At 43.4% G+C, this 23,379-nt stretch overlaps 1 protein-coding gene across 28 annotated transcripts in view; it reads left to right on the top strand.

Moving 5' to 3' along the window:
* The window catches only part of RERE (arginine-glutamic acid dipeptide repeats), a 408,969-nt gene that overhangs the window by 310,125 nt on the left and 75,465 nt on the right, over positions 1-23,379 (top strand). For all 28 annotated transcript variants that reach the window (XM_081490478.1, XM_081490468.1, XM_081490475.1 and 25 more), the window contains one exon: positions 8,037-8,135. In XM_081490478.1, coding sequence (XP_081346604.1) covers positions 8,037-8,135 — 99 coding nt within the window. The remainder of the gene's footprint in view (positions 1-8,036; positions 8,136-23,379) is intronic.

The raw sequence follows: 23,379 nt of genomic DNA, 5'->3' as shown, positions 1-23,379 counted from the left end.
TCACTGGGCTTTATTTTCTTGGGCTCCAAAATCACTGTGGATGGTGACTACAGCCATTAAATTAAAAGATGCTTGCTCCTTGGAAGTAAAACTATGACCAATCTAGACAGCATATTAAAAAGCAGGATATTGTTTTGCCAACAAAGGTCCTTCTATTCAAAGCTATGGTTTTTCCAGTAGTCACATATGGATGTGAGAGTTGGACCGTAAAGAAAGCTAAGCATTGAAGAATTGATGCTTTTGAACTGTGTTGATGGAGAAGACTCTTGAGAGTCCCTTGGACTGCAAGGAGATCAAACCAGTCCATCCTAAAGGAAATCAATCCTGAATGTTCATTGGAGGGACTGATATTGAAGCTCCAATACTTTGGCTACCTGATCCAAAGAACTGACTCATTAGAAAAGACCCTGATGCTGGTAAAGATTGAAGGCAGGAGGAGAAGGGGACGACGACAGAGTGTGAGATGGTTGGATGTCATCACCAATTCAATGGACATGAGTTTGAGCAAGCTCCAGGAGTTGGTGATGGACAGGGAAGCCTGGAGTGCTGCAGTCCATGGAATCGCAAAGAGTCGAACGTGACTGAGCAACTGAACTGAACTGAACGAGGTCATTGGTGATAGAGAAATGATGCAAATGTATAGGCTTTTGTGAATTATATATTATGAGAGGACGTTTTTGGTTGTCAGATTTCAGACAGCTTTCTCATGTTAGTGAGAAATAATTCAAATGATTAAAACTACATGAGGAATTTTAAGATTGTTTCCAAATTCCACTTTTTTTCCCCTTTATAAGTTATTTTGGCAATTTCTTATAAATAAACAGTGTATTTTGCAGAGCAAAAGACTTTGAAATCTAATATTATCCGTAATGGACTGCAATTATTTAATATTTAGCATGAATGCAATCTAACCTCAGATAGGCTTTTTCTACAGTTATTATAATGGCTGTAATTGCAGAATACGTTGGCTTAGCAGAAGCTGCCAGCTGCAATACCATTTGATCTAAAAAGGTCACAGTAAAGGGGACATTTAAATTAAGTTATAAATTACAATTGAAGAACAATATTTTGATGTGTGAGACCAGGGATGACAGAGCAGGAGATGTAATTCATGGGTTCATTATAGAACAGAGGTGCCTGACAGCTGAGCCGTGCCAAGGGGAGAATTTATTTGCAGCATCACGCAGACAGAAAATGGCAGCTCATATGAGAAGCCGGAGTAGAAACTCAAAACCTTGTGGTAATACGCAGAGTTTCTGCTAATCAGACTGCCCCAGATCCAGCAATGTTTAATGATTACTGTAATATAAATGAGGTGTTCGGACATGTGCACATTTTCAGTCTTATTTAAATTAAGACCTCGTCCTTGCTCTATAAAATAACATACTTTATAACCAGGCATTAAGGTTGATTCTCTCACCTCCCTGTCCAATGTACAGATTTGCTGAAATTTTGGAATTGTTTAGGCAGGAGAGTTAAAGCTTGAAACAAGAATTCTGTCTGTGGCAGCTTTGAGGAAGGATATAATTTAGTGTTTATAGCGATCCATGAGAAGTTCAATCATGAGTTAATTAAACTGTAGACGGTCATTAAGTATTATTTATTCTTTCGAGAAGCTTGCCAGTAAAGCACTTATATATATTAAATTATAGAAAGTAATAAGCAGGGAATGATTTGTCAGGCTGAGTGAGAGGAGCAGGTTTAACTTGGGCAATTACGCAGAAATGTGTTTTTCTTCTTGTGGCCTGACCCTTCCTTCCTACTAATCACAGAGAGGTCAGGGGCTGTCACAGGACACTCGAGGCTGTGTAGTCCCCAGCACGTGTGCACCTTGAACCTGCACATGTTTAAGAATCTTGCGTAATAGCCATGCTCCTAAACTATCACTCCCCATGGTGGTACCGCTGGACAGTTTATAGCTGTTTGGCCTTTCAGGGTATCTTATCACATGGTGTCTTGTTTACTGCTTTTCATGGTCCTTTGACACGGTGAGGGGCTGATATTGTTAGTCTTACCTGACAGAGATGAGAACCTCAGCTCAGCCAGTTTGTGATGAAGCTCCTAACAGGCATCTGTCTCCCTGCTGAGACCTGGTGCCGTGCTCACACTCACAAGGCTGCAGAGGCCTTGACTGTGGGAGCGGTTGTACAGGCGGGCTGCTGAGCACCTGGAATCTTTGAGTTGTTCAGAGCATTTTATGCAGCAGCCAGCTGTGTCCAGTTACAGAGGGCACCATGTCCCTGGCTTTGTGTCATTCGATGTTGTTGTTCAGTTTGTTAAGCAGAACCAAACTAGGGGTTTGCTACTAGAAGCTGCTGTTGTTTTTAGCACCCTCACACCCCCGGTCCACTCTGCTAGTGTGCTTGAGCCATCTTAGCCATCTTTGGTGGCACTTTATGTGACATTTAGAGTTGCTCAGGAGCTCTTGTTGAATGAATGGAGGACAGCAGAGAATGTGATGACAGTAGCCTGCCTCTGGGGCTGAGGTGTCCCTTGGTTCTCAGGGCAGCAGAAGGCATGGCCGAGGAGAGTGGACAGCTGGTCGGGGAAGAGCCACCTGGACCCTTTGACAGTGAACAAACCAGAATTGAAGGGAATAGCCCAAGCTGAGCATTCTGTGGAGCAAATTCAGGGAACCAGCTGACGGACTGCTGGGAAACAGCAAAGCAAAGAGAATTCCACGTTGGGGTGACTTAGAGGCTGGTGCATTGGTGAAAAATCACCATTTTGTTATCAGATCTCCCAGATACTGACCTGTGGTTTAGGGGAAGATGATTTACCGCTACTTATGCCTAAGTGCAGACCTGCAGTTCAGTGATGTGGAAGCAGCAGATTTACAAGTGCATGCTTCCTTGATCATCAGATTAAAACACACACACATATGCATACAGACACACGCACACACACACCCTGTGATGATGATTTTGAAAACAGTGGTTTCTTTGGAATGACTTCCTGCTCTATTGGCTGGAGGGTCATGGTGACAGAGTCAAATCTTGGTTGTTCTCTCTACGGGAGCTTGTGAAGATTTGAAGCTGACTGAATAAGAATTCTCTGTCCTGGTGCCTACTTTTTGCACTGATGTTGACCCAGTAGCTCCAAGATGGTACATTTCTCTTGCTTTAATCCCAGATTTTCCCAGTATGTCTTGGCTGCAAAATGGACAGAAAGGTCTACTTACCTTGCTTTAACTGCTCTTCTAAGACTACAGAGTGAAGCTGTTTGAGGGTCTTCATTGCAGTTTCTCTGAGCAGTCTTCTCTGGGGTAATGAAAGAAAATCTTATTCACAGTGAAGAACCTTTTACCTTAGCCATATTGGGTACTGAATTTCCCATACTGATGTACCTGTGTGGTCATGATCAGGTTTTTCAAAGTTGGAACCCACATATTTTTCATAGGTTGAGATTGTTCCAGTTCTTCAGAGCTTGACACAGTATTAGAGGGGAATATTTTCAATGACAGTCTTTAGAGATTTGAGATAGCCAGTATTTTGGTAAACTTACAAACTCTTAATTTACATGAGGAATACAGTTGAAACAACTAGTTAAGCTCTAGCTCAAACATTATTTTGGCCCCAGTCTGAAGAAAAACAAATCTTCATAATCCTCCAGAAAACAAACCCTTTTTAAGAAGTGCTTTTTTGTGTCTGATACAACATATTAAGCAAAGACGGTGGAACCCAGCAACCCAGCCTTTTAGGACCCTAGGGTATAGATGTGACTTTAGATGAACATGCCACATGAGAACGGTTCTTTAATCTGCTTTTCACCCCAGCATTTCTGATGCCCATTTCCTGTGCTGCTCCTGGCTCTGTCTGTCCCCCTCACCCAGGAGAGTGTTTGGCACCATTTAGCACTCAGTACATGTTTGCAGAAGGAGTGAAGGATGTCCTGAACTCCCAGTGATTTTCCCAAAGTGCTCGATAGATATTCAGAGAAGCAGTGTGGGCTGAAACAACTGTTAATATGTTAAAAGTCCATCTTTAGTAAATATAACTGAAGTGTTTCTTTAAAAATGGAACGCTTTCAGAATTTCCTCAGACTCAATTGCTATAAAGTGGGAATAACTGTTTGCAACGTTAAGAAGGGGCTTGTTGAGAAAGGTCCCTTTGGGTTCTCTGGGAAGAGGGCATGCCAGAACAGAACCTTGTACTGGCCTTCATGAATTCTTGATGACAGCACAGTCGCTCCTGACTCCATGTATTCAGTCAGTATTTGTCACTGTTGTTAAATAGTCCCACACTTTTACTTTTCAGATGTGTATATGGCAGAGACGGAGGAGGTGGACACTCTGGATACTTGTTGGGTTCATGGAGTGGAAAGGTCAGGAATATACTATTTTTAGAAGACAGGTTGACAGTGGATCCCATGAGCGGAGGAAATTACCTGTTACTCAGCTTACCACATACCTCACAACAGCTTTGTCAGGGGAAAGTGTGATCTGAACAAAGGAATCACAGATGCGAGGATGTGTTTGGGGGAAAACTCTCTACTAAAGCACCTCATGAGAAATTTGACTGGGGGTGCCGTGCAAGCAGGAACACCCTCCTTGAAAAACCAAACAACCCTGAGTGCAGCAGGTCCCTCAGAACAGTTCTTCCAGTTCATTTAAAGCTCTTCTTGGTTCACAAAAAGGCAGGAATGTCATAGGGATTGATGACTGAACTTCATTCACTTGTTCACTTTTGGAATGGGCCCTGTGTTCTTATGAGTAATTTCCTGTTATCAGCCATGTAAGATTTAATTTTTTTTCTGTTTACTGTACCAGAGTTTTAATCAAATTTCATTAATTATTAACATGAATAATTATGTGAAACATAAGTGGTTTTGTTTGTAGTTTAACAACTTTTTTTCTGTCTCTGGAAAGGCTACTCTCTAATCTAGAAAATTAATGAAAATTGGATAGAGACTACTTCCTTCATTTTTTTCTCCTTCCTTCTAAAAGTAAATAGCTAACACTCATTTAGCATACTATGTGCTAGATACAGTTATAAGCTATTTTACGTGTAGTTTCTAATGTTAGCCTCACAGTAGCCCTGAAAGGAAGATGCTGTTATACACATTTTTAAAAAATGACAAAATTGAGGCCCAAAGAGGATAACTTGTCCATGGCCACACACCTAGTAAATGGTAGAGCTGAAATTCCACTCCAGATAATTTTGCTCCAAAGTCCATAGTTTTTAATCACTTTCTGTATAATTACCCCATTTACTGTAATTATCTCTTATAAAATGTTGTTAATTTGCCGTGAGCTTTTTATTAAGAATTCATGATTTGATCAACTTGAATTGATTTCAGAGTATCACTAACATGTTGTTGTTCAGTCACTAAGTCATGTCTGACTTTTTTGCGACCCCATGAAATGCAGCACACCAGGCTTCCTTTTCCTTCACTATCTCCTGGAGTTTGCTCAAACTCATGTCCATTGAGTCAGTGATGCTATCTAACTATCTCGTCCTCTGCTGCCCTCTTCTCCTTCTGCCGTCAATCTTTCCCAGCATCAGGGTCTTTTCCAATGAGTCGGCTCTTCACATCAGGTGGCCAGAGTATCGGAGCTTCAGCTTCAGTCCTTCCAATGAATGAATATTCAGGGTTGATTTCCTTTAGGATTGACTGGTTTGGTGCTTTTTAAAAAATTAAATAGCCATGCAGTTTTTCCTTTTATTCAGTTCTGATCCTTGCTGTTAAGCTCTGATTATAGATCCTAATTATATTATAGAACTTGGCAAATATCTGCTTGTTCTGGATCTTAGGCAAAGTATGAAAATCTAATTATTTTTATTTTATATACTTCTGAAAGGAGGCCAGTTGAACAGTTTTCAAACATTTGCAAATTCTAATATTTTAGTATAGTATTTCATTTATTTAGTATAATATTTATAGTATACTATTTTTTAAATCCTCTAACAATGAATGTCATAAAAATACATAAGTTCATATCTAGCATCCATATTTTTTGCGTACACTCACCCATATCCACACCTGACCACCACCAAAAAAAGATTCAGCATTAATCATTGATGTAGGTGTTTTTGTTTTTTTTTAAGGTAGTTGTCTTAGTAATTAATTTCTAGTCTGGATATCTGTGGGTAGTCTGGACTTAGAGTAAATTGGGATCCTCTAAAATGTGAGACTAACTTGGGAAATTTTGATTTTTAATAACTTTCTGTTTTGCTGAATGAGCAATGAAAATGGATATTTAACTTCCAATAGCAGTCAAATAGTTATAGGAGAGTTTTGCTATATCCAAAATTTTTGTCTATTTGTTCATCCATTCATCCATCCAAACAAATAAACAAACTATGACTTACTAGTAAAGTTCGCACCTTATTTGTACTGAGGATTTGCAAATGCTGGTGAATTTTTCAAATAAGTGATTGAAGCACTTGTGGAAAGATCAGCATGCCCCTGCCGGTGGGCGTTGTGTTCACTGCTGTGTCCCTAGGGTCTGGTGTGTGGCCTGCACCATAATAGGTACTCAGCTAACATCAGATTGAATGAACCTGAAGACACTGGGGTGGAGATTTGGGTTGAGTCTATCAACGGACAGTAGTTGAAGGCCTTTATTTATTAATTCAACAAGTATCTCTGTGTATCACCTTATGCTATGGATGATGTTAGTTCCTGGAGGTATAGGTCTCAGCCAGAACAAATGCTCCTATCAGAGAAGTAGACTTTGGAAAGAAAGGACAGTTCCCGGTGAGAAATCTGGAGAGACAGCCACAGTTTGGGGAGGTCGATATGAGCAGGAGGATCATTCTTTCTGCTCCTTCTCTTCATTGTCCACAGGAACCAGAGGTGGACATGGTCATAGGAGCCAAGGCAGGTGTATCTTTGCAAGATGGAGAGGGTGCTAGACATTGCCCAGGATTGAAAAGGATATGGAGTATAAAAACATTCCGTGCTTCCCCGGCGGTCCAGTGGTTAAGAATATGCCTGTCAATAGAGGGGACATGAGTTCGATTCCTGGTCCAGGAAGATTCCACATGCTGCAGAGCAGCTAAGCCAGTGAGCCACAGCGATTCAGCCTGTGCTCCACAACAAGGGGCTTCCCTTGTGGCTAAGCTGGTAAAGAATCCACCTGCAATGCAACAGACCTGGGTTTGATCCCTGGGTTGGGAGGATATTCTGGCCTGGAGAATTCCATGGAGTGTATAGTCCAGGAGGTCGCATAGAGTCAGATATGACTGAATGACTTTCACTTTCCACAAGAGTAGCCCCTGCTCCCCACAACTGGAGAAAAGTCTGCACATAGCAATGAAGACCCAGCACAGCCAAAAATAAATAAATTAAAAAAAAAAAAATTCAACAGTTTTGACCAGAGAGAAAGTCCAGTCCTAAAAGGATCGTGTAGATAAACCAACATCTTCATTTATATGTGCTGAGAAGTTAGTATACTGTTACATAATTAGATTTAAAGTTTTTATATTTAGATACTTGAAATTTTTTTTTAGTGAAATTACAGGTGAAAGACTTAAGACGTGCTAATGAGAAAGAACATAATCTGTCATGTCTTTAGGCCACTTTGAGGGAAATGGGACAAGAGTAGGGGTCGTGTAGGCTGGGTTTGAGTCTTAGCTCCACCGCCTACTGGCTTAGTATGGTTGAGCACCTTTACTTGATCTTTCCATGCCTCAGTCCCCTCATCCATAAAATGGATGATGAGGGCTCCTACTCCTTAAAATTAACTGAGAGAATATCTTCCTCACAGGATTAAGAAAGATAATGAGTGCATGGAAGGTGCTTAGCAACAGCCTAGGCCAAATGTTACATAGATGTTACTGTTGTTCGTCATCTTGTTCCTGTCATTGCCAGAATGTTCTCTCCCCTGCTTGTGTCCTTCTCCCAGAACAGTTGAATCTGGGGGGTGGTTGGATATAAGCCAGTTATGACACTGGCTAAAGTGACTCTGAGTCTCGTGTGCCCATCTCATGACTCTCCTGTTAGAGTAAATGAAGGATCCCGTTTTTATTGATTTGCTTCCAGTTCTGTTATTTGGTGCAATGAACAAACTAAAATTGTCGTTATTGTTTTAGCTCCATGAAAGCGGCTATGATGCTGGCAAAGCTCTGCAGCGGCTGGTGAAGAAGCCTGTGCCCAAGCTGATCGAGAAGAGCTGGACCGAGGACGAAGTGGTGAGCGGGCGGGAGTTGGCCTCGGGTCTGCTCTGGGGCATGAGGGGCGGCTGGGCCAGCTGCTCACCACGTCCCCAGGATCCAGTCATGGCTGCAGACTGCCCATGGCATCTGTCAGTCAGGATAAAGAGCCTTTGAACCTCATAATTGTATGGAAAGACTTGAGTTTAGTCAGCATTGGTTTCGTAGAAAATGGGAAAGATTTCCCCAGGTGTCATGGAAAGAGAGAAGAAATTAATAGTTGCTCTTTAAAAAAATTAGTTTGGGTTGGTTGGTTTGGGTGCAGGCTAGCTTTTGATACCTCCTTCTGTTAAGACTCAGTCATTTTAGAACCAGCTGATACTCTCTTTAGATGAGGGCTGCACCTTGTTTTTGTTGTGAAGTCTGGTAGGGTCTCTAACCTGCGGAAGGACAGTAGTCAAGAGCAGGAAACATGGACTTTAAATCAATATCGGATCTTTCATATTCATTCTGTTACTGCAGCCTATTAAAGAAGGTGGGAAGATAGAAATGTACCCAGAAGTACATGTTTTCAAACTCATGGATTTTATCCCACCAGAAAGAGTTCGAATGAAGCTCTCCATCCCCCACCTTGTGACTTTGGGGAGAAGAATTGCTACATAAGGCGGGGAGATTTCTTGTGCTTTTGCAAATATAGTCTTCAATATGAGCGTCACCACTTGACATTTGCCCTTGAGGCTGACTGAGATTAAGATGAGGGCTGGCACTGATACACATATTGATTGATTGTGAGTTCCTTGCCTGTATTTAAAAATAGCCTAAGGGAGAGTGTTTAGAAATTGTATGGCTTTCCCTCTTGTTCATGTTTTCAGCAGTATTTATCAAGTGCTTGTTATGTGCCAGGTGCTGTGTTAGGCACCATCAAGGGGAACACAGGGCCCCACTTCGAGAGGGGAGACCACCTGTAAATCAGTGTGTGCTGAGGAAAACAATGGGCAGGGGGTGGGGGTGAACCAGGTACGGTCCTAGCTTCTGTGAGGAGGCAAGCCTTTTGGATATTGAGGGCCCTAAGGTGAAAGCACGCCTGGCATGTTGGAGGAATAGGCAGGAATATGTCTGAGGGGAGAGCGGCAGGAGAGGTGGGGGACAGGGAGGGTCCCCCAGAGGACAGGTTGGGTGGCCTGTGGACCCATGTTCGGAGTCTTGCTGTTTGCTCTGCATGAGTGGCTTCTGAGCACAGGGACTCCATCTGCCAGTGGCTCTCTGGCTGCTGCTTCAAGCAGGAGTGGCTTCGGGGCTGTGTGAGAGCCCAGGCCTGGGACTGGTGACCGAGCGGCACAGCAACGGTGATGGTGAGAAGTGGTGAGACCCTGGGTGTGTACCCAGGGAGGTTGTCCGTGGGATGCTGTGGATGAGGGCAGCAGGAGTTGAGAGGAGTGAGGGAAAAATCAGGAGGCAGCAAGGAGGGGCCAAGATGGCGAGATGGTCCTTGAAGCTTCCATAAGAGAGCGCCAGCCTTCTCAGCAGTCCCTCAGTTCATCGGAGTGTTGGTGAAGTCGGTGTCGCAGCCTTGAAATAGAAAATGTGAAACTTTACCCGATTAGTAAAGAGATGCAGACAGCTCAAACTTTTGTCCTTGAGACAGTGGCCAAAGTAAAAATGTTAAACTCAACTGTGTTGAAAAGTCACATATTAAAAAACTAAAAATAGAGTTGCCATATGATCCAGCCATCCCATTTCTGGGCATATATCCAGAGAAAACTCTAATTTGAAAAGATACACGCACCACTGTTCATAATAATCAAGACATAGAAGCAACCTAAATGCCCATAGACAGATGAGTGGATAAGAAGATGTGGTGTGTGTGTGTGTGTATGTATATATATACACACACACACAATGAAGTATTACTCTGCCTTAAGAAAGAATGAAATAATGCCATTTGCAGCAACATGGGTGGGCCTAGAGATTATCATACTAAGGGAAGTAAGTCAGAGAAAGACAAATATATGACAGCACTTATAGGTGGAGTCTAAAATATGACACAGGTGAACTTATTTATGAAACAGAAACAGATTCATAGATATAGAAAGCAAACTTATAATTATCCAAGGGGGAACATGGCATGGGGGAGGGATAAATTAGGTGTTTGGAATTAATAGACACAAACTACTATGTATAAAAAAGATGAACAACAAGGTCCTATATATTGAATATAGTTCCCTGTGCTGTACAGAGAACTTATATTCAGTATCCTGTGATAAACCATGATGAGTATGGTATGAAAGTGATATGGTATGTGATAAATCGTAACGAGTATGAAGAGAGTATGAAAAAATATTTATGTTTATATCACTGAATCACTGCTGTACAGAAATTAACACAATATTTTAAATCAGGTATACTTCAATTTTTTAAAAAAAGTCATGGATGTTGTTTCCCACTGTAAACCTATTTATGTGAGAAGAAGTAAGAGATTTGATGGGTAAGAATGTTAAATTCTACACAAAGCCTTTGTGGAAGACAGACATAAGGAGATGAAAAGGCTGGGTCAGTCGTGGACAGTGGCCCATCCTAGGGCCTGTCAGCACAGATGTCCCCTGACAGCTGCTTCCCAGACTCAGGCTCCTCACTTGGTCTGGTCTCTCCTTTCCTTCCACCTTCATGTGCCCACCCTTGCCCCGCCATCGTCCCTCCCTTCTCACTCCGGCCTCCTCAGCTCCTTTCTCTCTCCCCCTTCATTCACTCCTCCGTTGACCTTTCATTCCCTCTGGACCTTTCACATTCCTGCTGAGAAGAGCAGGCTTCCTTCCCCAACAGCATTTGCTTATATCGGACACAGTGTGGGCAGTGTCCCCTCTGCTGCCTCTTGGGGACTTGGAGCAAATGGTAGGATGAAGGGGGGTCGGGAACCTGACACACGGGGAAAAGCCCAGCTTAAGTCTGAAAAGTGAAGCAGGACTCCCGAGTGCCACTCACTCCCAGCCCGGGATAATCATCTCTAACTGCATATATCCTTGTCAGTCTGGGCTCATTTTTACCGTGTTTGTTTTAGTGTAAGTTTTAAGAAATGTTTTGGCAGTCATCTGGCCCTTGCAGAGCCCAAGGATCAAATGGTTCCCTTCCTCATAGGAAGTTAAGTTCACTTTATAAAACCTCAACAGGGAATGAGGGAGGGTGATTGAGTAATTGATAGGCTGAGGGAAGCCTCTCCTGAGCTGTCCAGATCACCTCTCTGAATCGTTTTATGTGGCAGTAGGGCACATAGAGCAGCACTGCTCTTAACCTGGGGCCTGGTTTTGACTGTGAGTGAATACCTACTATGTGCGTGTCACCCCTCCTACTGAAATTCCCACATTTTCTCACCCCAGGAATCAGAAGATTTAAGGAAAATAAATGGGCCCCAACTCAAATAAATACATGGACCTGCCTCTTTTGTCCCTCTCGGTGTTCTGTATACTTGGACGCTCTAGTTATGTTTAAATTTCATTGGCTCCAGTATATGAGTTTGACCAGCTGCCCAGCATCTGACCCGACTCCAGCATCGATGCACTTGCTTTCCTTCGCACAGACATGAATGGAGCACCGTGTGAGAGGGTTGGCAGGGAGCATCTGCCATGGGACCCCTGGCTGTGCTGAGAGTGGGAACCTCCTGACCCTGCGGGTCTTCTGTGCTGGAGCAGACTCATATCTCTGTGTTGCCAATCCAGACCCTAAGGTTCAGTGTCAAGGCACTCCCCTGCTGAACTAGGTCTGCATCCTTTATTGGCTGCTTCTGAAGCCTCTGTGCTGCCATCACCAGCTTTGTTCCTCACAGTCTTTATTTCTGAGTTGATTGTCCTTCTAGTTCGTAGACTTATGAAGAGTGAGGACTTTCTGATGGTGAGAGTAATGTCTCTGCCTTTGAGGCAGTTGAGTATTGACAACTCTTTATTCAAGATGATTGTTTTTAAACTTCACTCTAATCGACACTGTCCTCAGTCCAGCATTTAATGGTTAATACACCAAGGAGAAAAACTTTTATATGAATCCAGTGATGCATATAAAAGTAAACCTTAAAAGTTTACTTTTGAGAAAAGTTCCCAAATTATGGTTAATACTGTCACCGGACGTCTTCTTCTGAGGTCTTTCAGATAACCATTAATTCTTGAGATCTTAGGCCTCAGAATTAAGCAACAGGAGGCCTTTCATTTCACACTTCCTCTCAGTAATTCCTTAGACACTTGGTGTGTTGTTAGAGATATGATATTTCTTATTGAAGTTGCCTTAGGGCTGAGATACTTTAAATTCTATTGAACTGAAGCCAGATTTGTGCCAATTTCTGTCAAATTCTAAGCCAGGTAATGACAAAAGAACTCTGTTTTAGAGGAGAGACTGTTGGAAACACCTTGGTAGCTATCTCGTGGGGAAGTCTTTCAGGCTAAATAATCCAGGTCAGACCAGAGGAGCATTTTTGCTTTAATTCATGAAGCTTATTGAACCCTGACATGGGCAAGGATGGAGCTCACATCAGTGACTGGCTGCTGCCTTGGAGAGTGATGTTGCTGGTTAACCAGTTTCACTTATAGCATGCTAAAAATATTGTTCCTTTTCAGGAAACCATCCAAATCAGTAGAACTCAGGAAGAGAAAGAGGAGGAAAGTACAGATCAGAACTTAAAAAAAAACAAACCCTAGATTATTAGGTTTTTAATTAAACATGATGAACACATTTAAATATAACACAAAGGCCCCAGGGCTGAACTGCACCTAATCGAAACAGATTAAGCCACCCTTCCATGCTCGGGTAGTTATTAATTCTGTTTGTTTATGCATGCAAGCTGAAGGGAGCATTTGCGCCCTTGTGTTGTTGCTTATTGCACTGGGATTCCATTGCTTGCTTGGTGCTGTGCTCTTAATTAGCATTCAGCTGTTGATTATGGAAATACTGGGAGTGCTAATTGAATTCTTTTTAAAATTCAGGGCCTGCATTTTCCTTGTGGAGTTTGGCCTGCAAGGTTGTAAGATTGGGTGCCTCACTGAGCTGTGCGTTTCACCCTTTGCTTCCCATCCACTTTGCTGTGTTTCAGGAATTACTTTTGTGCTGAAATAGCTTTCAGCATAATTCCAGGTGTTACATAAGGGAGAGGTTGTGTTGCTTTGGAGTGTCCCTGCAGAGTGCTTCCATTTCATCTTGAGTAACTGTAACCTTTGGGGCTTTCCCTGGTGGCTCAGAAGGTGAAGAATCTGCCTGCAATGCGGGAGACCTGGGTTGAATTCCTGGGTGGGATCCCCTGGAGAAGGGAATAGCAACCCACTCCAGTATTTTGTCTGGAGAATTCCATGGACAGAGGAGCCTGGTGGGCTACAGTCTATGGGGTTGTGAGCAGTCGGACATGACTGAGTGACCAACGCTTTCACTTTCAACTGTAACTTTTATCTTGAAATATGTGTGTGTGTGCTCAGTCTCTCAGTTGTGTCTGACTCTGCAACCCCATGGACTGTAGCTGCCAGGCTCCTTTGTCCGTGGAATTCTCCAGGCAAGAATACTGGAGTGGGCATCCATTTCCTACTCTAGGGGATCTTCCCGACCCAGGGGTGGAACCAGTGTCTCTTGCTTCTCCTGAATTGGCAGACAGATTATTTACCAGTAGCGCCACCTAGAAAGCCCCATCTTGAAATATGGTTTTTAAAACACCTGAACCATCTTTCAGTTTAAAACTCCATTTATCATAAACATAATAGAAATCTTTCTTTTGAAGTTGACATGATTTGGGAGACCAATTCTCTGAATATCTGTAATCCAGTGAACCCGGGCCACTGGTCAAGGAATTACTCACATGGGGCACACGGAGCCCTTGCCACAGGATCTTTCTTCAGAAGCACCTTCCGAGGCCTTTGTTATGGCCTTTTTGGAATGTCTGCTCAAGAAAACATTGTTTTCATTGTTCACTATTTTCAAGCCAGGCATCTGGATGTGCCAGAAGACAGAGCTGCTTAGTGGGGCAAAAATACAATGAATTTTATTTACTGTTTGTGTGGCAGCTGTAGAAAATAGAATTCACAGCATAACCAAAGTTAAGGCCCTACAGCAGCAGGAGGTGGTGGAGGTGAAAGCCGGGAGTGGGGGGTGGGGGGGCGTGCCTACAGCCCGCAATTACCGACCAGCAGATGTAAGCTTTAGGATGTCTGTAATCTTCATGTTCGGTTTTAAATGTTATATATTCAATATAGGAGAAGGCTTAATTGAATTATGTTTATTTTAGGAATGGTCCAGTTTCCAGAGTTGTGGAACATTTTATATAGTCTTTCAAGAAATGTTGATGAACCTGTAGGTCATCCAGTATGAATCCATTCATTTTTTTCTTCTTTTTTAAATTTTATGTGGCTCTTTCTCTCTTGTGAGAACATTATAAAAACATTAAAGAGAAGTCGAAACCTCACTACTGTCTCACATTTTTCTTGTTTCATACTCTAGTCAAAGCACTTTGTTTCATGTACCTACATCATTTTATGTCATCGTAAACTTATATAAATTGAATCATAACATTAAAATTCTCACTTTCTAAAGAAATCTTAATCTGAAAATTTTTACAGTTTGCTTAGAACCCAAAATATAGATATGCTGTATTTACTGCAACTCATAATAGGTACTCAGTAAATTTTAAATTAGATGAAAGTAGTTTTTTCTCCCTACTGATTCCCCTTCTTCTCATTTTAAACTTAATTGGTAACTGTTTCTTATGAACAGCTTAATCCTTAGATATGAGAGTAGAAAAAAGAAAAGGAAAAATTATAATGTATGTTGCCATACATTGTACATATAAGTAATATACATGTTGCTCATGGTACATATTCTTACTATGGTCCATGGTAAGAATCAAGCCTTACTATTAAAAAAGGAAGATGTAAATTTGTGTAAAATTTGCCTAAAGTTTCAAATATTAGTGAAACTAAACTATCCTTTCTGTAATTGACTCCCATCAGCCTTTGAATCAAACTCTTGTGAAGTCAATAGTGTGGATAGAGTGGAGTTTATTGTCAAGTCCTTTTGGAAATGAGACACCAAATTAAAAATCAATTATATGTGTAGAAAAGTTGGTGTAAGGCAATCAATTTTGTCAGTTAGTTTGCAGAAAGATTCTACTGTGTAACAAGCTGTGAAGAGAATTATACTTTAGAGTCCTTTAGTAAATGAAATAAGCCAAGCATTGGAAGGGGAGAGATATTTCAAAAATTTATTTCAGTGTTTCATATCAGTAGAAGTTGCCTCTGGGTTAGATCTACAAATTCAGCTGTGACCTTGCCTTTCACATACATGGCTTTATTGCTTTGTAGCTTTCCTCTTTATGCTGTGGTCAAAGTTAGTATGCCTGTTTCTCTCTTTTTAAACAGGAACATTTTTTTTTTTTTTTCATTTTCTTTAACAAGTATGTTTTCAAGTTCCTTATCCCAAGCCCTAATTTTAGTATGTTGTTTTTTTTGTTTTTTTTTTAAGAAGCTAATGATGCATTGTGCTGTTCGCTTGGGCTGTGTGTGTTTTCATGTTCATGCATGTGTACGTGTTCGGGCCTTGGGGCAATGTAGGATAGAACAGAGACCTGGGAAGTAACCCCACATGGAATACAAGAATAGCGTAAATTAGTTCTCACTGCCCAGGCTAACCTTTTAAAATCAAAGTGTAATTTCTATGGGACATTTTTCATTTTTGCTTGAAGTGGGGGAGTGTTGGGGAGAATCTTCAGCCTGAAAGATTAATAAATATGAGAGCAGTGGGTTATTGAAACCATGTTTCCATCTCATTTTCAAGGACGTGGGGAAAAAAAAATGAAGATAGCATACACTTTCAGCCACTCTCCATCATCTTTCTCTGTTCATTTTTAAAATGAGAGCAAGGCACGAGGGGACTTGAGAGATTGCATTTGTTCTCCGATAGACGAAGTGGTTACTTTATAAATGAAGAGGCTGGAAAAACCCTTTCCTTCTGCAGTTTCTTAGCAACAGAACTGAAGTCAGTTTTCGTTGTGTATGCATGGAACACTTTATGTACAGTGACATTGGAGCCTTATATTTTCACAGGTGAAACATACCTTATTAGCCTGGTAACTAGAATTCAGGATTAGAGAAGGAAACAGGAGGTTAAAAAAAAAAAAGATTGCAGTGGTGGGGACCCTACATTGAGAGGAAGTAACTCATGAAAGCTGTCTCCTCTTGGCCCACTTGTGTCTTAAATCTAGTCTCTTTGAGGTAGAAGTAGTAATGGCCTTGGTGGCCCCCAACTGCTGTGTTCACTGAGGTGTCAGCCTGGTTTTTGTATTCCCCAGTAGTGTTGTGTCAGAGAAGGCAATGGCACCCCACTCCAGTACTCCTGCCTGGAAAATCCCATGGATGGAGGAGCCTGGTAGGCTGCAGTCCATGGGGTCGCTAAGAGTCGGACACAACTGAGTGACTTCACTTTCACTTCTCACTTTCATGCATTGGAGAAGGAAATGGCAACCCACTCCAGTGTTCTTGCCTGGAGAATCCCAGGGACAAGGGAGCCTGGTGGATTGTCGTCTGTGGGGTCGCAGAGAGTCTGACACAACTGAAGTGACTTCACAGAGTAGTGTTGTATGCTTATTCTTCTCCTGATAACCCTGCATACTGCCAAGTGATAACTTATAATTATGTTTCAGCACTTGCTTTAGGATATTTTTCCAAAGTTATGTTTATATGGGTAAATTCCAGTGCATTATCCACACCTATATGGCAGAGCACTGAGGTGTTAGGAAGCAGAATGTGTTTGGTGGTCAGAAAGAAGACAGTTTCTGCAGTCGGATCTCACCTTAGTGTTCAGGCCCAGGTCTGTGTCTCCAGCTTTGGGCTTGTTGAGTTTGGTGTTGGGGCTTGGCAGAGAGGAGAGATGGCAAGTGAGCCTGAACACAGGATGAGTCCTTCATGCTGTTCACCAGGATACTCGTTCAGTTCTCATTTTAGATTACTGGTCAGAAGTCATTCATTTATTTCATTAATGTCCATGGAGCACCAGCACAATGCCAGGTATCACTGTGTGTGTTGGTGATAACAGCAGGGAACAGAGCAAACAAACCCCCTGTCCTCATGGAGCTGACATTCTAGTGGGGAAGACAGATTGAAACAAGACCTTAAGTGACATACCTAGTGTGTTCGCCAAGTGCTAGAGTCTTGTATCCCCAGAATGTAGCCCAGGAGCAAAGTTGGTCATCAGAAAACATTGTTTGACTGGGTTGAATAGAAGAGAAAAGCCTAGTAGAGGCTATTCCTCCTCCCCCCGCAAGTCCCCAGATCCTCAGACCACTTCAATGGAACTGGCCCCTGACACTGGATACAGTCAAGGAGGATTTCTCCGTCATCCTGCGTGAGGCCAGAGCATCTTCCAACTCCAGCTGTATTACGTGGACGCTTCCCTGCTCTTTTCTTCTTGGTAGCTTCCCTTGGAAGGAACAGCCAACTCCTTCCAGTTGTCTGTTGTTTTATTTTCTAGTTGTTGCTGTTCAGTCGCCAAGTCGTGTCCAACTCTTGGTGACCCCATGGACTGCAGCATTCCAGGCTTCCCTGTCCCTCACCATCTCCCAGAGTTTGCCCAAGTTCATGTCCTTTGAATCAGTGATGCCATCCAACCATCTCATCCTCTGTTGCCCTCTTCTCCTTCTGCCTTCAATCTTTCCCAGCATCAGGGTCTTTTCCAATGAGTCAGCTGGTTTGAATCAGGCAGCCAAAGTATTGGAGCTTCAGCTTCAGCTTCAGTCCTTCCAGTGAGTATTCAGGGTTGATTTCCTTTAAGATTGACTGGTTTGATCTCCTTGCTTCCCAAGGGACTCTCAAGAATTCTCCAGCACCACAGTTTGAAAGCATCAATTCTTCGGTGCTCTGCCTTCTTTATCGTCCAGCTCTCACATCTGTACATGACTAGTGTACATAGGTTTGACTATACGGACCTTTGTCGGCAAAGTGATGTCTTTGCTTTTTAACACACTCTTTAGGTTTGTCATAGCTTTCCTACCAAGAAGCAATCATTTTCTAATTTTATAGACTCTGATTTAAGAGCCTATTCCTTGCTTTACTTAATACTTACTGACACGTGTGGTTGCAACATTCTGCTGTGAGCAAGTGACAGAGGGCGAGAAGGATGCTGCCCAGTATTCATCTGACCACTTGGACTAACCCACCTGCCCTCAGAACTCTGTGTCTTGGGCGGTCTTGTTTTGTAATCACAAAGATAAGAGATGTGGGTAATAATATTTTTCCTCTCAGGATTCATCTAAATCTCAGGTGTGCTCCCAGTCTTTGGGCACTTTAGGAGTGTTTTCTCCCCTTGCTAGAGAGCTAGACTCCATGTGATTGATCCCAGCAGTAGGAAACAGAAGAACTGTCGAGTCAATATGCCACAGAACCCATGAAGGAGGTGGAAGAGGTAGGGAAAGCTGCAAGTGAGAAAGAACCTCACAGTCAGAGAATCCTGCTGAATGACTAAAATTACATCATGTGGCCTGAGGGCTGAAAGCCTACCAACACCACATGCAACATTTAAAATCTGTGCCTAGAGCCTGTTTTGTTTTTTTTACTGTGTATATTCTGTCATTCTGGATCATTTTATTAAATGGTCAGAAATTATGACCCTGCAGAACTAGGAAGATCTCCATCCTATAGATAGAAGGAGGATGCCTCGGACACGCAGAGTCAATGCTGCTTTGCTGTGTTGTCCGACATCCTCCGGGGGCACCGTGAGCACGACTGAGACAGACCCTGGATGCTGGGGGAGGCGGAAGCTCAGGGTGGCTGCTCCCCTTCCTCTCTGGACACACTATGGATGGAGGTGGGCGCACAGGCAGAAGGAGGCCCAGTGGTTTGGGAGAAGATGCTGGCCTGAGAACAGAAGGCCGAGGTGACGGTCCTCAGACTGGTGACCACAAGGAAGTTGGGTCTCCACTTGGGTCTTAGTTTTCTTATCTGAGAAATAAGGAAAGGAGAAGGAACTTTGTGATGGCTGACAGGTTTGTGTGACGGAAAACTGGATCTGATGCCAGTCTTGGCCTACTGCCCACCTCTAGCCTTTTACTTCCAGGAAAACATGGGCAGCTACTTTTTCTAAATCATCTCTGGTTAAGAAATGTGGAAAGGTGGACACCTGCATACTCACGTGTCCTCTTATTACTAAGGGTTCTTGGTTTCCCCTTGCAGCTGATTTGTAGGTTTTGATTATGAATTTATTTTTTTCCTAGTCTTTCCCATCCACAGTAATAAAGGAGAACCTTCTAGACTACAGAGATGCACAGTAATGAATATTATGTGCTCTGACAGAGTGGGAGGAAAGTCTGATTCGTGTTCAGTGGCTTTGTTTCACATTGCTTCAGTCTCCCTCCTCTTAGCAGCCCTGAGTCTTCTCTGGGAGCCTCTGGTGTTGGAGTCTGTTGAGGTGTCACATTTACTAGTAAGCTGCTTTCCAAACAGGCACCATTAGCCTAAATTAGCCATTTTCTTTTTCTGTCTGGGCCTCTCAACTTTTGGGTAACAGAGCTAAAGAGGCTTGGTTATCTATTTTTGAAAGGAAGGTTTTAGAAAATGAATTTAACTATGGTCTTAGTAAGGGAACCAGTTGACCCGGACCCCAGACCCATATGACATTCACCTACAAGTCAAAAAGCTTTGCTTGTAGAAGGCCCTGGGCTCTGTGCTCTCCCATGTCCCCAGCAGAACACCACCTAGGGCCCTTGATGGCATCAGACGAAGCTGTTCAGACTCCTGAAGCTGCTTAAAGAATGGGATGCACTCTGCGTACTTGGTACCTTCCTTCCAGAGCTTGGAAATGACATTCTCCCGTCTTTAGCAATAATATAACAAAAGTTAGAAGATGCTTTCAGATCGTCCTCAAGGACAGCCCAACTTCTTTGTCAGCTTCCCAAGTTTCTGAGCCCAGAACAGCCTGACCTTAGTGGTTTGTTTTCCTCATTAGAGCTCTGACTTTGTAATCAGCTCACATTTTTCGTTCTTCCCTAGTTGTGTCTCCTCCTCTCACCTTTCTTGAAAACCCCATGTCAAACATTCCAGGCATCTGTTTTCTTGCTTTTAGGCTAATTTTCAGAGGGATCATTCAGTTGTTAAGCATCACACTATATTATCCTCAGCTGGTTTGGAATAATTTTAGGCAATGGAGAATTCCATTGTTATGATGACATGCATGTATGGGAGTGGCCCTTTCCTTCTGATGAATACAAAAGGGTTCTTAGAGCCCAAAACCAAATGTCATCATCATCAGTGTCTGGGTAACTAACTTTAGGTGTTCCTTAGATAATATTATACAGGGAATAGGAAAGACAAAGGGCTTCTTTTTCGCCTTCTATCAAATTGAATTCCACTGCATTTCCATATCTGCTATGTGCAAGGCTCTGCTGGGTACTGGTGAGACCCCTTCATCCTCTGTTTACTGTTAAGCAATGTGTTTTGTATTTAGCTGAGATTTTTAGAAACAAGATTTAAAAATGGTATCGATTTCTTTATCTAACAGGAGGGGAACTTCTTGGGGACTTTAGACAAATAAACATCATCTGTTCTTTAACAGCTGAGATCTCTGCAGGAAGCACCACTCACCTTGATAATTGCCTGGCAGTGTGGCATCTTTGACTGATCCGGGCCACGGGTATAAATGGGCACTTGAGTCGGACGTTGTCGCCACAGGCACCAGAGAGGAGAGAGCAGGCCTACAGTGAAGGCCCGCTTCTAGTGCCTCGTCTCCTCCTGATACTGTGAGCTGGGTCCGTGGGAGACCAAGGGGTGAACCCGGTCTGCTCTGTTTTCCAGCAGGGAGATTGGGTGAGGCTCTGAGGAGGAGGCACCTTGAAGTATAGATGGGGTTTCAGCAGGTGGACACCCTAGATCTTAATGGAAGAACAGAGGTTTAAAGAATGTGGGTGGCTGGTCAGTAGCTGGTTGCCCAGTTTGAAGGATGCTGTGGGTGGTTGAGTGGATAAGATGGCTGACTTGAAGCCATCCATTCTTTATGGGAAGAGAAGTTTGTGTTGAATTTAATAGGAAATAAGGAATAATTACATATATTTGAGTGTGGGGAATGGCAGGACTGGGACCGTCACTGGAAATTCATCTGGCAGTGACAGGGACTGATGGACGGAAGTGGTAGAGAGGGAGTCGTGGTTCTGAGACTTGGCTGCACATTAACATCACCCAGAGAACTTGAAACGTCCCAGTGCCCAGACTGCTCTCTGAGTGAGAGTCTCTGAGTTAGGACCCAGACGCCCATATTCTCAGCCCTGAGAACCACAAGACTGGGTGAAGTCTGCAATTCTGGTGGAAGATTTTGAGAGCTCTGAGCTTATAGCAATGGTTCTCAACCTTGGTCACACACTGGAACCACACAGGAAACTTTAACACATACACACACACACTGGAACCACATACACACACATACTGGAACCACACAAGAAACTTTAACACACACACACACAGACACAGGAGACATGGGTCCACCCCAGAGACTCTGATTTTACTCCCCACTGGGATATAGCTAGGGTGCTGGGGTTCTGCTGTACAGCTGAGATTGAGAAAGACTGAGGTAGAGGCTGTGAGAAGCAAGAGCAAGGATTAAAACAGAGGCCTGAGGAGCTATAGTAAGACCTTTGTTATGTGCCAGGTGCTGCGCCGAGCACGTGGCATGAGGTGACTCATTTGTGGACATTCTGCACATGGAGAAGCTGGGTCACTGCCAGGAGGGAGAACTTTCCTGAGGTCACAGCGTGGTTCATAGAGCCTGCTTTTCCAGCTCAGCCTTGTGGTGCCTGAGTCCACCTCCTCACCTGCTACACTGCATGGCCTCTCTGGAGAAGCCCAACTGATTGGAAATAGGAAGCAAGGAAAAAGTTGAGAGACACTGTTCAGACATTGTGTTTTGGTGCAAAGGAGGAGGCTACTGGTACAGCTGATAAAACTGTGCAATCAAGAGTAGTTGCTTCAGGGAGGGGAGGAGAGTTTATGTTGAATTTGAAGTGATTGTAAAAGATACAGGTGGGTGTAGCAGTTAGGTATGGAGGTCTAAATGTAGAAGAGCTTTCTCATTTACAGAGGGGGTCATAGTTAAGGAAGCTGAATTTGAAGAGGTTAATTAGCTTGCTGAAGATCACAGAGCTAGTAAGTGGCAGGGCCAGGATCTGATGAGGTTGCCAGGGGAGACAGTACAGCAAGAGAAGAGACTCTGAGGGGATTTTTATGTTGAGGCGGGGAAGACTGGACAAAGTGATGAAGCCACTTAGTGCAGAGTCAGAAAAGAAATAGTTCAAAAGGCAGGAGAAAGATTTGGGTCCTGTGCTGTGTCATTTGTTAACCATTATGTTTAACTTGGTAGGAAATGAGGAATGGTTACATATTTTTTAATGTGGGCAGTGATAGGGCTGGGGTTGACCTTGACATAATAACTTAATTGAAAGATTGGGTAGGAAGTTGGTCCAAGGTCAGGATGCGGAGGCATGTGTAGCAGTGCTGATGGTGTTGCTGGAGTAACTGGTCATCCAGGCTGGATCCAGAACTCAGGGAACCAGGGCAGAAGTGGCAGCGGAGTTGAAGGGCTGGAGGTCACAGTCAAGGAGAAGAGGCTTTTGTGGGAACCACAGTGACTGTGCACTAGTAAAGAAAAGAAATTTTCTGGTTTTATATCTTAGACGTTTTCACAGATGTCCAGTCATAAGTGGATGGCTAGGTTGGAAGATAGTAGGGGGCACCAGGAATTGTGGCTGCGAGCAGCTCTAGGCAAGGTTTTTCATGCTCCTGAGAGCACTGTCAGAAGGCAGGGTAGAGAAAGGGCCTTTTAGCTCGATATCAGCTCGCTGTGGCTTGGTTCATTGATGTTATGATGGGAAAGGTTGTGGATAATGCTCTCAGACAGGCTTGTCTTTGCTGGAGTTGAGGAACACACATAGAACCAAGCTGCTGGCCCTATCGCTGGAGCGGGGCAGAGGATGCTGTGTGCACCTTCTGTGAAGACGCTGATGAAGGGGGGCATTGGGGGTTAGGGCACTTGGAGAGCGGGGTTGAGGGAAGAGACAGTAACTCTCTAGGATATAAAGAACCAGTTGGGAGATGCTGGGGTGAGATGTCCCAAGCCAGAGGTAGGGGTTGGGAGGAGAGTAATGGGGAAGGGGTGGAAAGGAAGCTTGTGCTGTGGGTGATGGTGCTGGGGAGACTGAGAGGTGGCCCCCGAACGGTGGTCTGCTGAGTGATGTGCTTCCTAAGGGGCAGTGCATGTCTCACACTGGCTTCCTTGGCAGTGAGCCTCAGCCGGT

This window comes from Giraffa tippelskirchi, chromosome 5 (genome assembly GCF_054371585.1).
Source record: "Giraffa tippelskirchi isolate mGirTip1 chromosome 5, T2T-mGirTip1v1.2.pri, whole genome shotgun sequence".
Classification (NCBI taxonomy): Eukaryota; Metazoa; Chordata; class Mammalia; order Artiodactyla; family Giraffidae; genus Giraffa; species Giraffa tippelskirchi.
The sequence above is the reverse complement of the archived record's forward strand: the minus strand, read 5'-3'. Positions and strand labels throughout refer to the sequence as shown.